This window comes from Paroedura picta, chromosome 16 (genome assembly GCF_049243985.1).
Source record: "Paroedura picta isolate Pp20150507F chromosome 16, Ppicta_v3.0, whole genome shotgun sequence".
In the NCBI taxonomy this organism is placed as follows: domain Eukaryota; kingdom Metazoa; phylum Chordata; class Lepidosauria; order Squamata; family Gekkonidae; genus Paroedura; species Paroedura picta.
The window spans coordinates 24577605-24598069 of NC_135384.1; the positions used below are offsets into that span (position 1 = coordinate 24577605).

Genomic DNA, 20465 nt, shown 5'->3' on the forward strand with positions numbered 1-20465 from the left:
CCAGCCTTTCCGAACCTTTTGACCATTGAGAAACCCCTGAAACCTTCTTCAGGCCTTGAGAAACCCCAGAAGTGATGTCATCAGGCCACACCTCCCAGCCACGCCCCTGGGAGTCACATGGCACCAGAAGTGACATCACCCAGACACACCCACCAGATGTTCTGCTCCGCCCCCCCCCCCCCGCAGTTAAGTTACAATGTATTTATTTATTTGTTATATTTTTATACTGCCTTTCCAAGGAGTGGAGGGTGGTTTACATCACAGTAAAATGTCACAGATTCATATGAGTTAACTATTCCATAATAAGATACAGAAGGCTAAACATAATAAATCATTAATATCGTTCTTACTTATTGTCTATCACTTACTGCACAGGAGCGGCCCTCTTCTTCAATAGGTGGGGGGAAGTCAGATGTTTAAATTAGTTGTGGCATTACAAATGTATAAGCAATGCTCAGGAAGGCCAGTTCGCAGATGGATTTTGGGGGCTCAACCATAGTTCTCCAGTTGCTACCATGTGTGATGGGCTGAGGACAGCAAAGATTTGTACAGCTGGGCTTCCTCCTTCCCACCCCATCCAGGCCCATCACTGGCCATTCTGGGAGGGTGAGAGGGTCAACATGATCATGTATGGCAGGGGTAGTCATGGACTACAATTGTTCATGGACTACAATTGCTGGCAGGGGCTCATGGGAATTGTAGTCCATGCACATCTGGAGGACCACAGGCTGACTACCCCTGATGTATGGTCCTATCACCCCATCTTATATATATATAACTAATTTCCACCCAATGGGTGAAACCGTTCTGGGGCCGTTGCAAGACCCAGTTGAGAAAGCCTGCCATCGGCATACACGACACCCACAAAATCTATAAAACCGACATCTAATGGGAGAGCTAAGACGTGATATAAAAACAATCTCAGCAGATAAACTGACGCATTTTTAATTCTAAAGCCCTTCACAGTTCAACAGAACCATCCCCGAGAGAGTGACATGCTTCCAAGTCCGTTGAAGTCAAGAAGCCAAGAAGGAAGCAACTCTGTTTAGGGTTCCTCTGTTGAATTATCTTCCATATTTAAAAATAGCAAGTTTCATTTTAAAGGACTGCCATTCAATGGACATCCTTTTTCTTTTCCTTCCTTCTTTCCCTGAACGAATAGTGCAGGAATCAAAGAACCACAAGGCCCCTTATGATGATATAGACTACACAGAGGTCAACACAACACAGCCAGACTTTAATGAATTCCTTAGCACCATTGTGCCTTTGATAGAAGCAGTCCTCATGGCCCGCTAATCCTGCTCTTACGAAAGCAACAGGTCTCTATAATTCTTCTTTGCATAGCATTGATGTGAGCGCAGAATGCTTCTCATAGATTATTGGGATACAATCTTTCCAGGAAGACTGTAAGACAGTCATATTATTATCCCTGAACCAGAGATTTGGGGAGAGAGGCTGGAGCAAGCTGGCTGGCTTGACTTAAGGTCGCCTGCTCAATACAAGATCAGCCTAAAGCATCCATGAGAAGTAGCTGTCCAGCCGCTGCTTGAAGACTGCCAGTGAGAGGGAGATCGCCAACTCCTTAGGTTAGCGATCCCCAACCTGTGGGCTGCGGACCACATGTGGTCCTTCGACTAATTGGAGGTGGGCCCCAAAGGATGCCTCCCCCCCCGACCCTTTACTTCATCCCCCCTGGCCCTTTACAACACACTTCGGGTGTCCTTGTCTCCCATCACTCCCAGATGGGACTATCTCGTTGCAGAGAAACAAGCTCAGGGTTCCCATTGATTTGTCATTGTCATGAGTTAAAATTTCCATGAAAATAAAATGTTCCTTATGTTCATTGTTGTGGCGTGTCTGTATCTTATTATGAAGGGATGTTTAAACATTACCATCGCAATCAGAGAGCGTTAGGGCAGTGGTTGAGAGTAGAGGAGTAAACTACCCCCCCACACACACACACACACCGGGCCTCAGTAAAATTGTCAAGCGTTGAGTGGTCCCCGGTGATAAAAAGGTTGGGGACCACTGCCTTAGGTAACCTGTTCTATTGCTGAACTGCTCTAACTGTGAAATTTCTTCCTGTTATCTAGCCTGTACCTTTCTACACGGTGCTTAAACCCATTCCTGCAGGTCCTATCCTCTGCGGCCAAAAGGAACCTTTCCCTGACCTCCTCCAAGTGACAACCTTTCAAATAGAGAGAGCCATCATGTCTTCCCTCAATCCAGTCTTCTCCAGGCTGAACATTCCCAAGGCCCTCAGCCTTTATCCATAGGGTTTGGTCCCTAGGCTCTGGATCATCCCCACCCCTCTCCTCAGCAGCCTCTCAATTTTGTCCACATCCTTTTCTCCGAGAGAAGTGAAATCTACGTTTTAAATAAATAAGTGAAATTTCTAGTAGCACCATTAAGACCAACAAAGATTTATTCAAGGCGTGAGCTTTCAAGTGCAAGCACCCTTCGTCAGTCTGACGAAGGGTGCTTGCACTCGAAAGCTCACGCCTTGAATAAATCTTTGTTGGTCTCAGAGGTGCTACTGGACTCTGATTTTGTTGTGCTCCTTCAGACCAACACGGAGACCCACTTGAATCTAAAGTTAGAAGTGAATTATGTACTCTGGAGACAAGTTGTAATTCGGGGAGATCTCTACCCTGCACCTGGAAGTTGGCACCTTACAAAGTGGTTTTCTAAATGCTTGAACTGAAAGCTCTAATGGACTCATTTGTAAGACTAACACAAATGGAATAAATAGCAGTAACACAAGTTTGTTCGCCCTGCATTTTCAGCCTGCTTTTACTTCCCCCTCCCCTCCTGCCTCAAAAGGGTTTAAGCTCTTTCCGGCAGCTGCCTTGCTTCACACTGTGGCTCACCCGAAACATTCAAAGTCTGCACATGCCGCAGAAATAAAATCTATTATTGTGACAAGCCCAGCAGGGGCTACTGCTGGAAGGGCCGCAGTGTATTTTGCTTTTCTATTATTATATTTTTATTGTCATTCTCCAAAGCACTCTCTACGAGACAGCCGCGGTAATTTGAGCATAGATAGAGCTCTTTAGCATATCGCCAGCTAGATATGGCAGAAGAGATACGGAGGCTGTGGCAGGCTGCACCTTGACGCTTCTGCCAGCAGGGGCTCATGGTAATTGTAGTCCACGGACATCTGGAGAGCCATAGCTTGGCCACTCCTGCTCTATAGTGACTCAACAACAAGCCATTCTGTTTTTTTAAAAGGAAGATATTTCAAATATGAAGGCACAGGCATGGAAGAAAATAATATAATTTGCAAGGGGATTTTGCCATTTCACACTGTAAAATCCAATTTGCAAAGTGCATTGAAAGGAGATGTGTGGAAGCTTCCATATCCTTAAACCTTCACACACACCTCTTTTCTCAGTGCCCATAAGCAAACACTGGCACTTTCCCACACACTAAATAGTGCACCTCCAATGCACTTTACAACTGAACTTGACTGTGTGAAATGGCAAAATCCACTTGCGAGCCATCTCTAAAGTGCATTCAAAGTGGATTGAAAGTGCATCATATGGGGCGTGTGAAAGTGCCTTAAAGGCTCCGTTCAGACATCATACGAAGCCGCGGAGGACAAACCAGCCCTCCTGCAAGCTATAGGGCTACGGAGGAGAGCAGTAGAAAGAGAGGAGGACATGTGGCTTGCCAGATGCCCACAGACTACAATTACCATGAGCTCCTGCCGGAAAGCATGTTGGCAATGGCTCATGGTAATTGTGATCCATGGACATCAGCCAAGCCACAGTTTGGCCACCCCTGCTGTAGAGGGAGCAGAGGGGGTCTGGACCACAAGGATGGTGGTGAGGCACCTGTTACACCTGAGCTTTTTGCACAGGGGTGATGGGGAAAATGAGGAACAGATGTTTGCAGGCACCATTCCCACCTGCTCCCGTATCAATTACATGCTGCCATTCCTATGGCAAAAGCATTGTTTCGTGCTTCCCATCTGGAAGCAGCCACTGTGTTTCTTATATTGGCTTGACAGGCCTTAACCAAGTTTATTTAGTAAGGTGACCCAGATTCAGGCAATCACACTTAACAATTAAGGTTGCCAGTCTCCAGGTGGGATTTGGAGGTCTCCTGGGATGACAGCTGATCTGCAAGCAGTTGGGAGGAAAACTGATCTGTAATCCTGGGATTACCACTGATCGGCAGGCAATTTGGGGCTACAACTCATGTGTAATCCTGGGATTACAACTGATTTGCAGAGGTCAGTTCCCCTGGAGAAAATGGCTGCTTTGGTGAGCAGACTCTATGGCAGGGGTAGTCAAACTGTGACCCTCCAGATGTCTGGAGACATCTGGAGGGCCGCAGTTTGACTACCCCTGCTCTATGGCATTACGCCCCTCTGAAGTCCCTCCCCTCCCTAAACCCTGCTTTTCTCAGGCTCCACCCCCTAATTATCTAGGTATTTCCCAGCCTGGAGTTGGCAACCCCAGGGGGAGACTGTGTCGACCTACAGGAGTGGGGCCGAATCTGCTATCTGCAGCGTGATCCTCCAGCTGGCCCTCTTCCCTTCACCTCAGCCACTGGGTCTACTCATGAACAACAGGATCAAATGGGGGAGGAAAATGATGGACCTCTGATCGGGAATTCCTGCTATACAGGGTGGAACACAATTTTTAAAATATAGTACCAGTATTTTTCAATCAAGTTAAAACCCCAAGTCTTTTCGCATAGCCTCAATAAAATCAATAAATATATACATACTAATGCCTGCACTGATCAGATGTATTTCAGCGTTACCACCTGTATCAATAGTCAGGCACCAGATAAAACTAGCATATGTAAAATATACAATAAATGCAATAATCATTATTGGACTCTATTTCTGTTGTGCTGCTTCAGACCCACACACTGACCCGCTTGAATCTAATAATATAGAGCTTGCCTTTCTTCACACTGTGTTGACACTTCCACTGAGCCATCTGCTACAACCCCAGGAACTTTTCCCCTCTCGCACTCAGTGAGTTTAGACCCCATTAGCTTCTACCTGAAATGGGTATTTCCCCCACCCCTCAATGAGCAGCACCTCACATTTACCAACACTGAATTTGCCACACTGTCGCCCGCCCACTCAGTCTGTGGAGGTCCTCTCTGAGCTCTTCGCAGCCAGGAGGGTCCCTTCCATCAGTGAAACCAGCTCCCAGGTGCCTCTCCCAAATCGAAAGATCCCAGAGACTCCCCCCTCCCCAAGCCTGGAGACATCATCGCCAAGATATGAATCAAAGTTAACACAGCCAGTCAGGGAAAGGGGTCTGGTGCTACATGCGGATACAGATGAAAAGGATGGCAATCAGTTGAGTGTCGTAATGTGGGAGGAACAATCAAGTCATGAAGGATGGAAGGGTAAAGGATCGGACAGGCCCCACCCACTTACACAGCCATCCTTTTTACTAACCTGGTGACTTTAAACAAAGGGAACAGAGTCCAGGTTTCTTCCCTCCTGCAATTCGCCCGACGCCTGGTTAAGGACAGGAAAGGAGGAAATTCAGGAACAAACAAACTCAGAAATTAGGATTTTGGGTGAACAGAGGATGCGGAAGGTAAATATATCTGGTAACTGAATGGGCTGGGTTTTTTTGTTTTTTAAACAAACAACATCAGGAAAGAGGTTTTTTTTTGTTGTTTAAAAACTGAGGATTGAAACAGACACAATGAGAGATGGGGAAGGAGAGAGAAGGTGGTCACTGGTGTGCTGCCATCCGGTGTGGTCTCAGGTCCACAATCAGCAAGATGAAGAAATGGTTGATCCTAGAAGTACAGGCAGCACAGACTGTTTCTGCACTATCGATATAGTTCAGATTTGCATTTTTAAGGGGTCGACTTCTTCAGGCGCAGACCCAAATTGCCCCCTCACTTGCAAAAGAATCCTCAGAAAACTGGATTTCATCTTTTCAAGCGGAGTCTAACGGGGTCTAATTCAGGGCTGCCCAATACAGAAATGCATGCAATTGGGGTTTTCCCCGTAGCCACCATTCTGAGTCACTTGGGAATGCCCCTTTCCTCATGTGGAGGAGTGGGGATACAAATTCAGCTCACCAGATCACAGGCTGCCGCTCCTAACCACTACAACCAGGCTGTCTCCCATATACCCAGCGCTCACATAGCTCCACATACATGCCACTGTATCTGGACACTGTGACAGCACAAGGCTCAGCACAAGGGTCTTTGGGGGGGGGGGGTTTAACCCCTCCCCCCACCCCAAGATTAAATAAAATAAATAATACAAAAAATCTACTCACTGAATTAATGAAAACCTATTAACGATGGTCCGAGGAAGTAATAGGAAGAGAGTTTTAAAATTCAAGAAAAAGTGAGAAAGGACTGACTAAGAAGTTTCACAAAGGTTCAGGGATATATTGTAAACCCCCCCCCCCAAAAAAAAATCCTGTGCCCAGGAATGTTATTCTGTACATTAGGCTTTTTTCTCTCCTTTTGGCTACAACCTGGATGTGTCCTGAATTCACTTGAACAAATGTTTCACTTTTGCAATATGCTTCTGGGGAGATTCATTTCACTACATGTATTATCACGCTTCCATGACTGGGCAAATGCTGCCAAAGGACCCAAATAGAAATTCCCAAGCACAAACATCTTCAGGATTCTCAGCATCAAGTCCGACGCTGCTCGGCCAGAGACGCTGGCCGGAAGCCAGGCTGAAGCAAAAATAATCGAGATGTTTCCCAACAAAGCAATCTACACATTCCAAAACCGCACGTGGATGTCATTCCAGACAGGGCTGCCAGCTCTGGGTGGGGAAATACCAGGAGGTTTGGGGGGTGGAGTCTGGGAGGGCAGGGTGTGGGAAGGGGAGGAGACAATGCCATTAAACCCCACCCTCCCAAGCAACCATTTTCTCCAAGGGTACTCATCTCTGTAGTCTGGAGATCCACTGGAATTGTGAGAGATCTACCACCTGGACTTGGCTGCCCTATTTCCAGAGGAAGAGTTTGTGGCAGCCAAAATAAACAGGAGTCCTGTGGCACCTTAAAGACTAATTTTTTATTCATTTATATCCCAGTTTTCACCCCAGTGGGGAGCCAAAGGCACAAAACAGTGCACAAGCTTTTGAGTTCTCCAGAATACTTCCAGGCTACTCTGACACACCGTCCTGCCTGCCAGAGATTGGGAGAGGATGGTCAGGCCCACTTGGCTGTGTAGCCCACAGTTTTGGCAGAGCTTTCATGTGGCTGTTTTGTTAACCCAGCCTTTCTCGCCTTTTTTTCTACCATTGAGAACATCCTTCAGGCTTTCAGAAACCCCAGAAGTGGCCCAATCATTCAGACTATGGTTGGGAAGCAGAGCTGTGGACTCGCCCACCCACAACCCCTCCCCTTCCCATCCCCCTCCAAGCCCATCATTGGCCATTTGGGGAGGGGGGTAAGCATGACCACATAGGGTCATATCGCCTGATAAATGTTTAACACATTTAAAAAATATATTTTAAAATAATTAACTCCAACCATTCGGGTAACCCTTCCAGGACTGTTAAGAAACCCTAGGGTTTCATGAACTCCTGGTGGAGAAAGCCTGTGTTAACTCTTTAATAAAGAGATTTCTGCAAACAAGAGTCTGCTTCTTGGGGAGTTTGATTCGACCATCACACGAAAGAAATACCCACTAGTCATGAAAACAGTTTCCAGGTCTTGTCCCTCACAGGGAGCTCTATAGGAAGAGATACTACGGTGAGTCTGCCCTTTCCCCAGGGAGTTTTTCATGCCGTTGGGGAAAGGGCACCTTTTTCAACCTCCAATCTTATGCAACACCCTCCATGCAGGCCACGAGGCCTCCAAGCCCTTTGACTGTGTGGCAAAGTACAACATGCAACCGTTGAAAGAAAGACGGGGGGGGGGGAGACCCAGTTCCAGCGCCCATCACCCTTGGCTGTCCTGCCACCCCTCTCAAACGGCTTCCAAAAGTTTAAATACGAGCCTTGGCGCTCAGAAGGCAGCTGACCCACTAGCGGCGCCAGACGCTTTGAAAAACCCAGTCCCCGAGCAGCCTCTTTGATCCTTTGTCTGGTCTGGTCCCCCCCTTTCTTCCCTCGTGGTGTTTTTCACTCAAATCTCCAAGGCCCGGGGTGAGAAAGGGGAAAGGGATGACGCAAGTTTGTTTTACAGCTTGCACAAGGGCTTCGTTCTGAGAGGGTTGGCAAGGAGAGGGAACGGCAGCCAGTTCTGGGAAAGCGACAGGCGCCTTCAGCTGCCTTCCGTCCATCCAGGGCTGCTGCTCTTTCATCCGCCTCCCTGCCTTTCTTGCCTCCCGGACCTCACCCTGGCATCGAGCCTTTCTCTCCGGCTTTAGCCCTGGGAAGGTTTCCAAGAGGGGCGAGTCAAATCTAAATGCTGTCTCCTCATCTCCAGGTATTTCCCTACCCAGGATTGTCATCCTTATTCCTCACCCCAGGTAGAAGTTCAAAGGTCATGGAGTCCACTGGAGTGTTGCATGCTCTCTTCAGTTTCCAGACATGTGTTGCCCAGTCTAGATTGTGCCTGTGGCTATGGGACCATAACACATTCTGAGGATCAGCAGTGGCCAGGGAAATGGTGCTGTGGGGAGGGGCAGGTACAGCTGGGGGACTGCAGCCCCTTCTCTATTGTCCCTGCAGCTATCACCAAATACAGAATCTCACCTTGTTTTGAACTGTTTCGAGCAAGGCAAACCAGAGACAGAAATGAAGCTCCACAATAGGATGCCGGAAACGAAATAAGGACCCCCCCGAGAAAACAAAAATTAGCCATGCCAATCTCTCACAAAACGAGGCTTTTGTTTTAACAATTGTCATTCATGCTGAATTATTTACGCACCCTTCATCTAGGCGCCCACGGCTGGTCCTGCTAAACATGGAATCTGAGCACTGTGCATTCTACGGCATCTGAGCACGATGCATTCCACAGTTTGCTTGCCTGCACAAAGACCTCAAGCTTTTGGGAGCTTAGACACACACACAAACGCACAGGAGTTCTAAGAGGTGACATTAGCACCAGTTACCTGAAGAAAGCTGCAGGCACATGGCGAGAACTCTGTTTGTCATCCCAACTGTGAATGCACAGGCATTTGCAGTCGAGAGTCACAATGACAACAGAGAATCGACAATGGAGTTTTGTGTGCGCTATTATTTGGTCAGTCACCATTTCCCTTGCATCTTCCCTCACAAAATTATCAAGGAACTACCTCCACATGTTCAGGAAGAAATCCTTTCAGTCACGCCAAAAGAACCTCAACAAGGTACCTTTTATCTCCTACCTAAAATCCACAAATCTGGCAACCCAGGACACCCACTGTCTCAGGCATAAACACTATCACAACGGGGATATCTGGCTATATGGACTCTGTTCCAAGACCCTATGCTATCAATGCTCGTAGTTGTGCTCGTGACACCACAAACTTTCTGAGGAAAATACAATCTTTGAACAACCTCCCAGAGCATACTATTTTAGCTACCATGGATGCGGAATCCCTGTATACCAACACCCCACACGAAGATGGATTACAAGCCATTAGGAATACAATTTCTAACAACACCACAGCTGACTCAGCCACCAAACTGTGCCATTTTGTTCTCACCCATAACCAGTTCAGATTTGGTGACAACTTGTTCCTCCAGATCAATGGTACAGCCGTGGGTACCCGCATGGCCCCTCAATATGCCGACATCTTCAAGGCAAACTTGAGCGATGTTTCCTAAATGCCCACCTCTCTTGTACCTGTGATTCATTTATGACATTTTAATTGTCTGGACACATGATAAAGAAATCCTGGATACTTTCCACCAGGCATACAATGACTTTCACCCCACTATCAACCTGACAATGAACCAATCTATGCAAGAAATACATTTTCTGGACACTATTGTAAAAATGAACAATGGATGCCAAAGACCACCTTATACCAAAAACTTACTGACTGACAAACATACCTGCATGCCTCTAGCTACCATCCAAAACATACCAAACAATCCATTGTGTACAGCCAGGCTCTACGTTACAACCACATCTACTCCAACCCAACAGAAAACGATTCCTATCGGAAGGATCTACAACAAACCTTCTTGGAACTAAAGTACCCACTCAATGAGGTCAAGAAACAGATTTACAAAGCCCAGAAGGATGCCGAGAGAAAACCTGTTGGAAGACAGACCCAAAAGAGACAATAATAGAACACCACTTGTGGTTACATATAGCTCTCAACTCGAGACAGTACAGAGCATCATCAGGGACTTAACATCCTCTCTACTGGATAATGACAGTTCTCTTTCCCAAGCACTGGGGGGACAAACCTTTTCTTGTACACAGACAACCCCCCAAACTCAACCAACTCCCCACCCACAACAATGCAACAACTAATTTGAACATGGTCACTGGTACTAGAGCTTGCAACAAACCCAAATGTCAACTTTGCTGCCACATGCACTCCAATGACACAATCACTGGACCTAACAACATCACCTCCTACACCATCAAAGGCTTATTCACTTGCTCATCTACTAACATTGTATATGCCAGGGGTAGTCAACCTGTGGTCCTCCAGATGTTCATAGACTACAATTCCCATGAGCCCCTGCCAGCAAACGCTGGCAGGGGCTCATGGGAATTGAAGTCCATGGACATCTGGAGGACCACAGGTTGACTACCCCTGGTATATGCCATCAAATGCCAACAATGCTCCTCTGTTCTCCGCATAGGGCAAACAGGTCAAACTCTCCACCAAAGGATTAATGGACATAAAAATCACAGGACTGAAAAACCTGTAGGGGAACACTTCAGCCTTCCAGGACAGTCAATAAGGGACCTCAAAGTAGCTGTTTTATTGCCAAGGAACGTCAAGAACAAACTAGAAAGGGAGACTGCAGAAATGCAAGTTATTAAAACACTCAAAACAATGGCATACTGTGGACTCAACAAGGACATAGGTTTTTAAATCTCACTATACATGCTAACCTCATTCAAGTCTTATATCCACATTCCTTACAATTCCCTGTTCTTTTTATTTCATTTTATTTGAGACAATGTGACTGTAATGTGATGTTAGTAATATGCAATGTAAGTCCGAATCTAACTCTCTGTTCTCAGGACAAGATAACTGGCCAGCACGGCTTGTCACTTGCAGGGATTCTTCCATGTTTGGGTGGAGATGGACGGGGCCAACAACTAGTCTCTTTTAATTATTTCTTTCCACAACTGGGAAAGTGCCTGCCATTAAGTACTAACATGGGCAGTTTTATTTCTCCAATGCTTTTGTGAACTACAACTGAACTCAAAAGGACCGATTAGCTGTTTTAGCCAAGATTTATCATAAGGCACAATACGGCTTAATCTGGATATTATGACACAGTTTACTGATTTCCCACTAATTTAACTTTTCTATATCACTGCAGTCTCGTGATCCGTTTTCTGAGGAAGTGTGCCTGCACACGAAAGCTCGGGCTTTGAATAAATCTTTGGTGTGATTGAACACAATCTTTGTTGTGCTACTTCAGACCAACATGGCAACCCACTTGCACTACCAGAGGGCTTTTTTTGGATTTAAAAAAAAATTGGCACTTGCTCTTTCACATTCACATTCACAACAATCGACTCTCACAACCTGCCGGTTCCTTTGAATTTCCACCTTCATCATTTTTACAGCCAGATCCAAGCATAGATGCCACTTTTCTTGTGTAGTCACACCTTTTGTTTCTATCTCCACAACAAAGAGTAATGGGGGGAGGGTGTTTTTTTAAAGGGGGGCTGTGAATTCAGCGGAAATAGTAGATGCTGCCAATAGATTATTGTGATTATTATATCGTAATCATTAGAATTATCTACGGATCACTGATTTTATGTAATTTCTTTTTTAAAAACCCTAAAAAGCCCTTCGGCTACAAGAGGGGAAATGATGCCGACGTGGATGGGATCTTTAAAACTGCTACCTTCCCATCCATATAGCGGGGGTAGATATTCTGCACTGTGATCTCTCCAAAAAGATTAAACCAGATTGGATCAACCTAGGGGGAAATCTGCAAAGCAGATGAGTAGGAAACCCAGATCAGAGCAACATCTTCGGATGGAAGCAACCATAGAGAGACGGAAGTGATAGAAGAGTCGTGCAATGCATAATACTCCCTTTCTGCCCTATCTGAAAGCTACCATGGCAGAATGGCAGAGCCAAAACAAAAACTTAGGATAGCGCACTTGAACTGCAAATGCCAAATTGTCACAATCTTTGGCAATGACTGTCTTTGAACAAAGACAGGACATTATTCTACCTTGATGCCGGCATCATGCAAGACCCTACGTGGTTGGAACCGGCAATCAAAATGGCAACTAAGTTCAACGCATGTACTCCTTTGGATGCTAATAGAAGAAGAAGAAGAAGAAGAAGAAGAAGAAGAAGAAGGAGAAGGAGAAGGAGAAGGAGAAGGAGAAGGAGAAGGAGAAGGAGAAGGAGAAGGAGAAGGAGAAGGAGAAGGAGAAGGAGAAGGAGAAGGAGAAGGAGAAGGAGAAGGAGAAGGAGAAGGAGAAGGAGAAGGAGAAGGAGAAGGAGAAGGAGAAGAAGAAGAGAATTGGTTCTTATATGCGGCTTACAGTCGCCTTCTACTCAAAGCGGCTTACAGTCGCCTTCCCTTCCTCTCCCCACAACAGACACTCTGTGAGGTGGGTGAGGCTGAGAGACCCCTGAGATTACTGCTCGGTCAGAACAGCTTTATCAGTGCTGTGGCGAGCCCAAGGTCACCCACAGGAGAGCTAAGATATCACCTCTTTCTATGGATCATCAAATAGTGGTTTACAGTCACCCAAATAGTCATTTTCCATTGGGAAGTGTACCTTGACAGGTGCTGGAATAGGCATGTCCTTGTCTAATAGTCCTGCCTCTTAATGGGTCTGACTGGCTGGGTAAACTCCCATAACATCCTATTGGTTACTGGGACCATATCAACTCCGGCTGCAAGGAGGAGGATTTTGTCTATTCGAGATCATTGCAGCAGGGTAAGTGGCCTGGAAAATGTAAGAATAAACTCCACGTAATCTGGATTTCTAACTAAAATCTAGGACAGTTGCAGCAGGAGCTCACCAGGGCTAAACCACTCGCACCCCACAATCAATTTCATTACTAATTGCAACCAGCATTACACATCTGAGATTCCGCAAGTCTGGTCTCTCTAGGCCAGAAGAATCTCCAGGCAGGCTTGAACCCTGTAATTTCTCATTTTACAAATTTGGTGAGTTCAAGGGCAAAATGGGACAGAATATTTTTAGTTCCATGTAGGATTCTGCTTTCCGTGTAAATAATTGGCACAAAGGACCCTGCATAGAGAGGTTTTGGTTTGTTTTTTTACAGTCTTCTTCTCCATATCAGTTTCCCTACTGGAAACAGACCCAAAGAATTATTCTTTGCCCTAATGGAGAAAATACAAAAATCTTCACATGGGATTTCGATTTTTTTTGAAGCCCAACAACTGTAAATGAGAGCTTTTAGTACCTTTTTTCCCCCAGCAGGGCCATGTGGCAATTGTAGGTAACGATCATTTCATACAACTATTGTGATTAAACAGCCACCTGAGTAATTGGTCATTGCATACGTGGTTATGTCGTCAGCCCCACTGCTTACGCATTACTAGGGCCACAGCCTAGCAATCAGCAGCCTCTTCTTCAGTTGGATCTCATTACCCTGAATGGCATTGTGCAGAAGTCTTTGTGACGATGTATCCCAACAGATTATACGAAATGCAGAACAGCGGTCGTCATATAATGGTGCGGACAATTACGGCTGCATTTTATAACGCTTTTTAATGCTCGATGCAGAATGCCCCCTGGTGTGGAAAAGGTCACCCTAGCAACACTCTGCCAAAGTGTCTGGGATAATTCAAAAGGTTTCGAAGGTGGGGGTCGCAGGATTGGTATTTGCTGCCTCTGCCATTCCTTTGGGAGTGGTGGGTAGTAAATCTGTAGGGTGGGGGGCTTATCTGTGTATTCTTGGTGCTCAGGCAGAGTCCACTGTGTGTGGAGGCTGGTTATAAGTTTTTCATGGGGGGTATTATCTAAGTTTTTGCCTCTGAAATCAGAACTGAGGGAGAGGGAGTGGGCTTTGAGATGCAGGGACTCTTGGGTAAGCATCCTTTAGTCTTAGCAAGAAACTAGTGAAGCCCTGATGCAGTTGTTCTTTTATAAAGAGATTTCTTACACCAAAAGTATTCTTTTTGGGAATATCAACAAGATCCTCACACTCACTCATTCATCCAGCCATTAACATTTACCGGCATACCTATACTCCCTACTGGAGATGGCATCTTTTTGGGAGGGGGGGGGGACAGGGAGCTCCTATCTACCTTCCGTCCATTTCTATGCTATCCCTCTTCACGGCAGCATTTGTGATTCGCTTCTCTTTTGTCTGATCTTCTCTTTCATTTGACCTTCACAACAGTCTTGTGAGGTAGACTGGGCAGAGCGAGAGTGAATGATCCAACATCATTCCCTGAGCTTTGTAGCTGAGTGGGGATCTGAACCCGGTTCTCTCCCCAAATCCAACATTTTAACTACTGCACATCAGGGGCTTGAGCTCCGACATCTCACCTTTTGTATCCGCTCAACAGCTTTGACTCTGGAGCATGAAATGGAAGGTGTGAATGATTTTCAAGGGCAGAAGGATCTGGGGCACTGTACAGAGAGAATATCTTGCTCGTGGGCAGGAGAAGCTGGAACAGACGATGCATTGTGGTGGGGGGGAACCCTCTCTTCTAATATTAAGATTTGATGATTTAATAACAAAAACAGCTGGGGGACAGGCCAAGCAATATGAAGAAGTAACCAGAGTGGTTTATTTACTTTCTTCCTAAAAAGGAAGATGGGCGGGGGGGTGGGGTGGGCCTTAAGAGCTTTGTCCTTGAGTGTCCTCTGCCAGCTTTCTACACACACTGCAGTGGATGAAGGGCTGAAAAATCCTCAGATGCTCTTTCTGTTGGTTTTATTTCTTTGTCTCTCTGCCCCCCCCCTCCATCTCTCTCTTAAGAGTCAGCTACAGCATGATAGGCAGGATTACGAGAGGGTGGGAGTGGGAAGAAATCCCAGTAGGGATAACAGATGAAAAATGTCTTATTGTGTTCACCCTATAAGGATGCTTGAAAAGGTTTTAAAAGAAGGTGTGGGGGGAACCACCACCACCACTACCGCTCCCCCTGGAAACCAACAAGTATCTCTCCAGGGATTCTCCTCCCTTGGGAATCAAGTGTGTTTAGGACCTCTGTGGTCACGCTATGTATTTATATCCCACCGTTTCCTAACACGTTTGGGAGAGGAATGGGAAGGCGATTGTAAGCCGCTTTGAGCCTCCTTCGGGTAGGGAAAAGCGGCATATAAGAACCAACTCTTCTTCTTCTTCTTCTTCTACTGTGGGAAAGGAAAGCAATCTGATTTCTCTTCTCATAAAAATCCTGCAAGATAGGTTAGGCCAGGGGTAGTCAAACTGCGGCCCTCCAGATGTCCATGGACTTCAGTTTTTAGTCCACGGTCATCTGGAGGGCCGCAGTTTGACTACCCCTGGGTTAGGCAGGGAGTGAGTCAATCAAGGTAACTGGGAAACCCCTGGAGGTTGCAACATGGGAGGTACAAGGCTGTAGTGGCCACCCTCCAAAGCATCCCTTTTCTCCAGGGCAGGGGTGGCCAAAGTGTGGCTCTCCAGATGTCCGTGGACTACAGTTCCCATGAACCCCTGCCAGCAGCAAATAATAATGCCTCCCAAAATGCAAAAATATGTTTATAAGGTATACTCAAGCAACCATGAGCAGTAAACATATAAATCTGTGTACAAAAATTCAATAGGTGTCATACCAAAAAGTCAAAATAAAAATTCAACAGGTGAAGTGCAACAGTTGAGTCAAGTCCATACATGGATCTAGTTAGTACCCCATTTTGCAAGGTGGCTTCTCCAATGGACCTAAATAATTAATATAAAGAGAGCATATACTCTTGAGGAACTGGCTGATATTACCTTACTCCTGTTGGGCAAGAAAAATTCATCTATGTAAATGTTTTCAGTTTTTGTACTTTTTATAAATTGTATTTGAGTCTTTGCACAATTCCATCTTTATATTAATTATTTAGGTCCACCATAGAAGCCACCACTATAGAAATACCATCCCCATTGCATTTGGACTAATTTTTGTTTACTACACCTGTTTAATTTTGGTATACAAATGTATAATGTTTACTGCTTATGGTTGCTTAATTATACTTTCTAAACAATTTTTTGCACATTTGGTGGCATCATGATTTGATCTTTAGGGATCAAATTACACCGTTTCTTTCCTTTCTGAATTCTCCAGGTGGGGGCTGGAGATCTCCTGCTATTGCAACTGACCTCCAGGAAACAGAGATCAGTTCACCTGGAGAACAAAGCTCCTTTGGAAGGTGGATTCAGTGACACTAAATCATAGAATCATAGAGTTGGAAGGGGCCATACAGGCCATCTAGTCCAACCCCCTGCTCAACGCAGGATCAGCCCTAAGCCCTAAGCATCCTACTGAAGTCTCTCCTTCCCCAAACACTGCCTTCCTCAGGCTCCCCCCCAAAAAAAAAAAATTCCTGGTATTTCCAACCATGAGTTGACAGCCCTACCTTTGCAGCACTAGAATTGCTCCAGATTGCTGCTTTCGTTTTATGCAGAGGCTTATCTGCTCCTTAAAAGCAGCTTCTATGAGCAGTGCCGCTGTCTTAGGCTGCCTCTTCTGCTTCCTTTGGCTCCCCTGACATCTCATTATTAACCAAAAAGGGAATGAGTGAGCACAAGCCCTGCACAGCTCTGCAAAGCATCCCATTTTGCCCCTACTTTCGTACTAATTAGCAGGTAAGACTACAGATTTGCTACTGAATTTCTACTGATAAGCCGTTCCAAATCCGGTGCTCGAGAGACTTTCACTGGTATGCAGCCTGAACTCATAAATAAGGGCCACTGTGTTTAATGGGGTAATATGCACAGAATGTGAACATCTATTTATTTTATTTTATTTATTTATTATATTTATATACCGCCCTCCCTGAAGGCTCCCCGAAAACTGCCTTGTTAGACGACCTAGTCTAACAGAAGCTTGCTGGGTGTCCTCTGTCAGCCTAACCTACATCACAGGGTTGCCATGAAGATAAAATGTAAGCAAGGAGAATAAGTGGGGTATAAATGTAGCAACCAAATAAATACTCTGACCGATGTCTTATTTGAGTCCATAAAGAGCTGCCTTGCTGGTCCATGGCTGGATGGGCCAGTCCTTGCTTGTCCACTAACCATAGTTGAAATATAAACCAATGCACTGGTGGTCCTCAACCTTTCATGGCGCTGGAGAAGACTACCCCCCCATACTTTGTTGTGGGGAAAGAGAGGAGCCATCCCCCATGTCCTACTGGTAAGAGATGTGTAAATGGCCCAGTCGCAGAGCTGGCCAAAGCATGGGCCATGAACAAGACAGGATGGTCCCTGAATGGATGGTCATGTGATGGTCATGTGATGGTCATGTGAGCAGCTCCCAGAGGAGGGGTGAAAGCATGAATGCCTGACTCCTGTGGTCTTGAATTAAGACCTTTCCCCGAAGATGGCCATAAAGAGAGAGGAAAGGGGCACAGAGTGGTTATGGCCTGAGGATGTGCAGGTGGGTGGATAATGAGCAACAGGGACGAAGAGGCTGCTGGCCAAGAAGACTCCAAACTCACCAGGTTAGAAATGGAGCCGTCAGATGGGGGAAAAAAAACTCAAGTTCATTCCAGTTTGGGGACACACAGAGCAACTTGGGAGGAGATGAAGCACAGTTCCTCAGTGAAGCCAGAGGTGACTTTGAATGGCGTTCAAATCAAGTGAGGAGCCATTTCTCCTTCTGAGAAATTAAACTCACAAGAAGAGGGTCGTTCGCTAGAAACACAGCCCTGGGGACGGAGAGCGTGCTTGTTCACATCGCACCAAGGATTTCGTTGGTTTGCATTCAAGACTTCTTAGGCGTCATTCGATTAGTTTATTACGATTTTTTTTTAAGGCGAAGAGAAAGGTTTTCCTCTACGATCTGCTCATGCTAACCCCAATCCCACAGTGGCAACAACGACAAGAACTCTACACAGATAACAACATGGAGGGACAGGCATCACTGTAGAGTAAAGCTTATTCGGTCCTCCCTCCTTTCAAATAAAAACAGAGGTTGAGAGGCATACTTCAGGGACGCTTAAAGGAATCACAGATTCTTCAAAAAAACAAATCTGAAAACATTGTCAAGGCATCGCCGTAGAAGTGGGGCTCTCTTTGTTCATGCACATCAGTGGATTTTCATTGCATTTAGTTTTATTACTTTTTAAAGGCTCACACCGGAAAGAAGAGAGATGCTTGAGCTGAAAAGGGCTTCTTACACAATTAAAAAACATGCCAGAAATTGCGAAGGGAATGGAGATCTGAGGGAGTGTGGCGGACTGGCATGCCTCTTGTATATTGTAGGCATGAACACTACCAAACAGGCCTATTGACCTACAAAATGTATATCCTGCCTCCTAGTGCCATCGGGGCCAACAAGGTGGTAACAATGAAAAAATCCATCATGAAACTGATTTAAACGGTATCCCAGTATCCCAAACACATACAAAGATTAAAAAATAGTAGGCGATTTAATATTAGGCTACTATTTAAAAAATAGTAGAAAAAAACACAGGCAGACAGAAGATGCTAGACATACAAATATTGATATTGATAGATACGCACCCACAAATAAAGGGTTTGAATTAAGGTTCCTGGTGCTGTTTGGAGACCTCATAAGATTACAGCTGATCTCCGAGCAACAGAGATCTGCTCACCTGGAGAAACAGCCGCTTTGGCAGGTGAACTCTGTGACATTATGCCCCAATTAAGTCCTTCCCCTCCCCCCAATCCCTGCGCTCCTCAGGCTTCACCCCCAAAATCTCTAGCCCCAAACCCTGAGCTGGTAATCCTATTTATAAGCCACTGTGGATGCCACTGGAGAGGAATACAACAGGATATCATTATGTTTCTAAAACTATTTAGGGGGTCGTACGCTTGAATATTTTCCAGCACCACTCAAAAAAAAAAAAAACCCTGAAAACCATGAATATGGAAATGTAGTCTGCCAAGGTTTTTCTATCAATAACATGCAATTTCTCTACATGCAGGCAGGTTGTTCTTCACAGGAGAGCAAACCAACATGCTCAGCTTCCCACCTATGGCCTCAATTTATACCACTGAGAATCAGCTTTATTTATTTATTTATTTATTATTATTATATTATATTTATTTATTTATTTATTACATTTATATACCACCCTCCCCAGAGGCTCAGGGGGGATTCACATTAAACGTAGAGGAACAGGAACAATGCAGTAAACTCAATGACTATGTCAAACGGATAACAGAATAATGGTAACAAACAGAGAGAACAATTAATAACTTTAATGTTCTAAAAGTCCCATAGTTGATTAGTTGAGGGCGATTGGTTTCCCTTTTGCAAGCTCTGCAGAATTGTTCTGGCTCCACCAAGGCCCTGATCTCTTCTGGGAGCTCATTCCGTCAGGTGAGGGCCAGGACAGAGAAGGCTGTGGCCCTGGTTGAGGTCAAGTGGGCTTCCTTGGGGCCAGGGATCAGCAGCCAGCTGGAGGTGGGGGAGCATAATGCTCTTTGAGGGGTGTAGGCAGAGAGGCAGTCACCCAGTTACGCTGGGCCCAGACTGCGTATGGCCTTCCCACCTGAGTTTGCCGAGTGGCCACTGACAATACTAAGATCAGGACATGACTCATTGGCAAACCCAGCTGCCATCGACACCCCCTCCTGCTGCTTCTCTCACTGGAGACCCTTGCAAAAGGCCATCAGCAGTGCCTCTGAGCTGGCAGACACCACGCAGCTTGGTCCGCCCAATGTCTTTTTAATGAGCCCTATAATGCTCTTCAAATTATGTTGAAATCATTAATTTTTCCAAAACAAGACAGATTTCCCCCCTCGAATCCTGAGGCGCTGCCAAGGAGGCCTGCTATGCTCGCTGTCTCTTTTAGAAATGCGTCAAGGCTCTTTGGCTGGGCTCAAGTCAGCGCCGCTGGTCAGCTTTTGCCCACTCGCACACATGAGACTCCCCTGAAGAGTCCTTTTCCCCCTGCCTGCCCTTTTATTATAAAAGAAAGAGGAAAGAAAAGGAATGGGAAAGGACAATCGGAAAAACACCCCCTGAAAGCATAAGAGCAAAGGATTCTTAACCAAATGGGTCAACCACGGTAACCGGGCCTCAAATGGATGAGCCCGGGAGGAGGAGGAGGAGGAGGAGGAGGAGGAGGAGGAGGAGGAGGAGGAGGAGGAGGAGGAGGAGGAGGAAAGTGCTTAACAAAACTCAAGCGGAGCCAGAAGCAAAGCGGAGGCACAGTGGGAGAGAAGCGCTAGCCCAGGACAGAGGCAAAAAAGGAACATAGCAACAGCCCCTCCCCCTGAAATGCAAT

At 45.8% G+C, this 20465-nt stretch overlaps 1 protein-coding gene across 12 annotated transcripts in view; it reads right to left on the reverse strand.

Moving 5' to 3' along the window:
• SRCIN1 (SRC kinase signaling inhibitor 1) overlaps positions 1–20465 on the reverse strand; it is a 279306-nt gene that overhangs the window by 228276 nt on the left and 30565 nt on the right. For 10 of the 12 annotated variants that reach the window (XM_077315657.1, XM_077315665.1, XM_077315656.1 and 7 more), the window contains exon 2: positions 5429–5491. The exons of the other annotated variants lie outside the window; for them this stretch is intronic. In XM_077315657.1, the coding sequence (XP_077171772.1) occupies positions 5429–5491 (63 nt within the window). The remainder of the gene's footprint in view (positions 1–5428; positions 5492–20465) is intronic. 12 annotated transcript variants of the gene reach the window in all.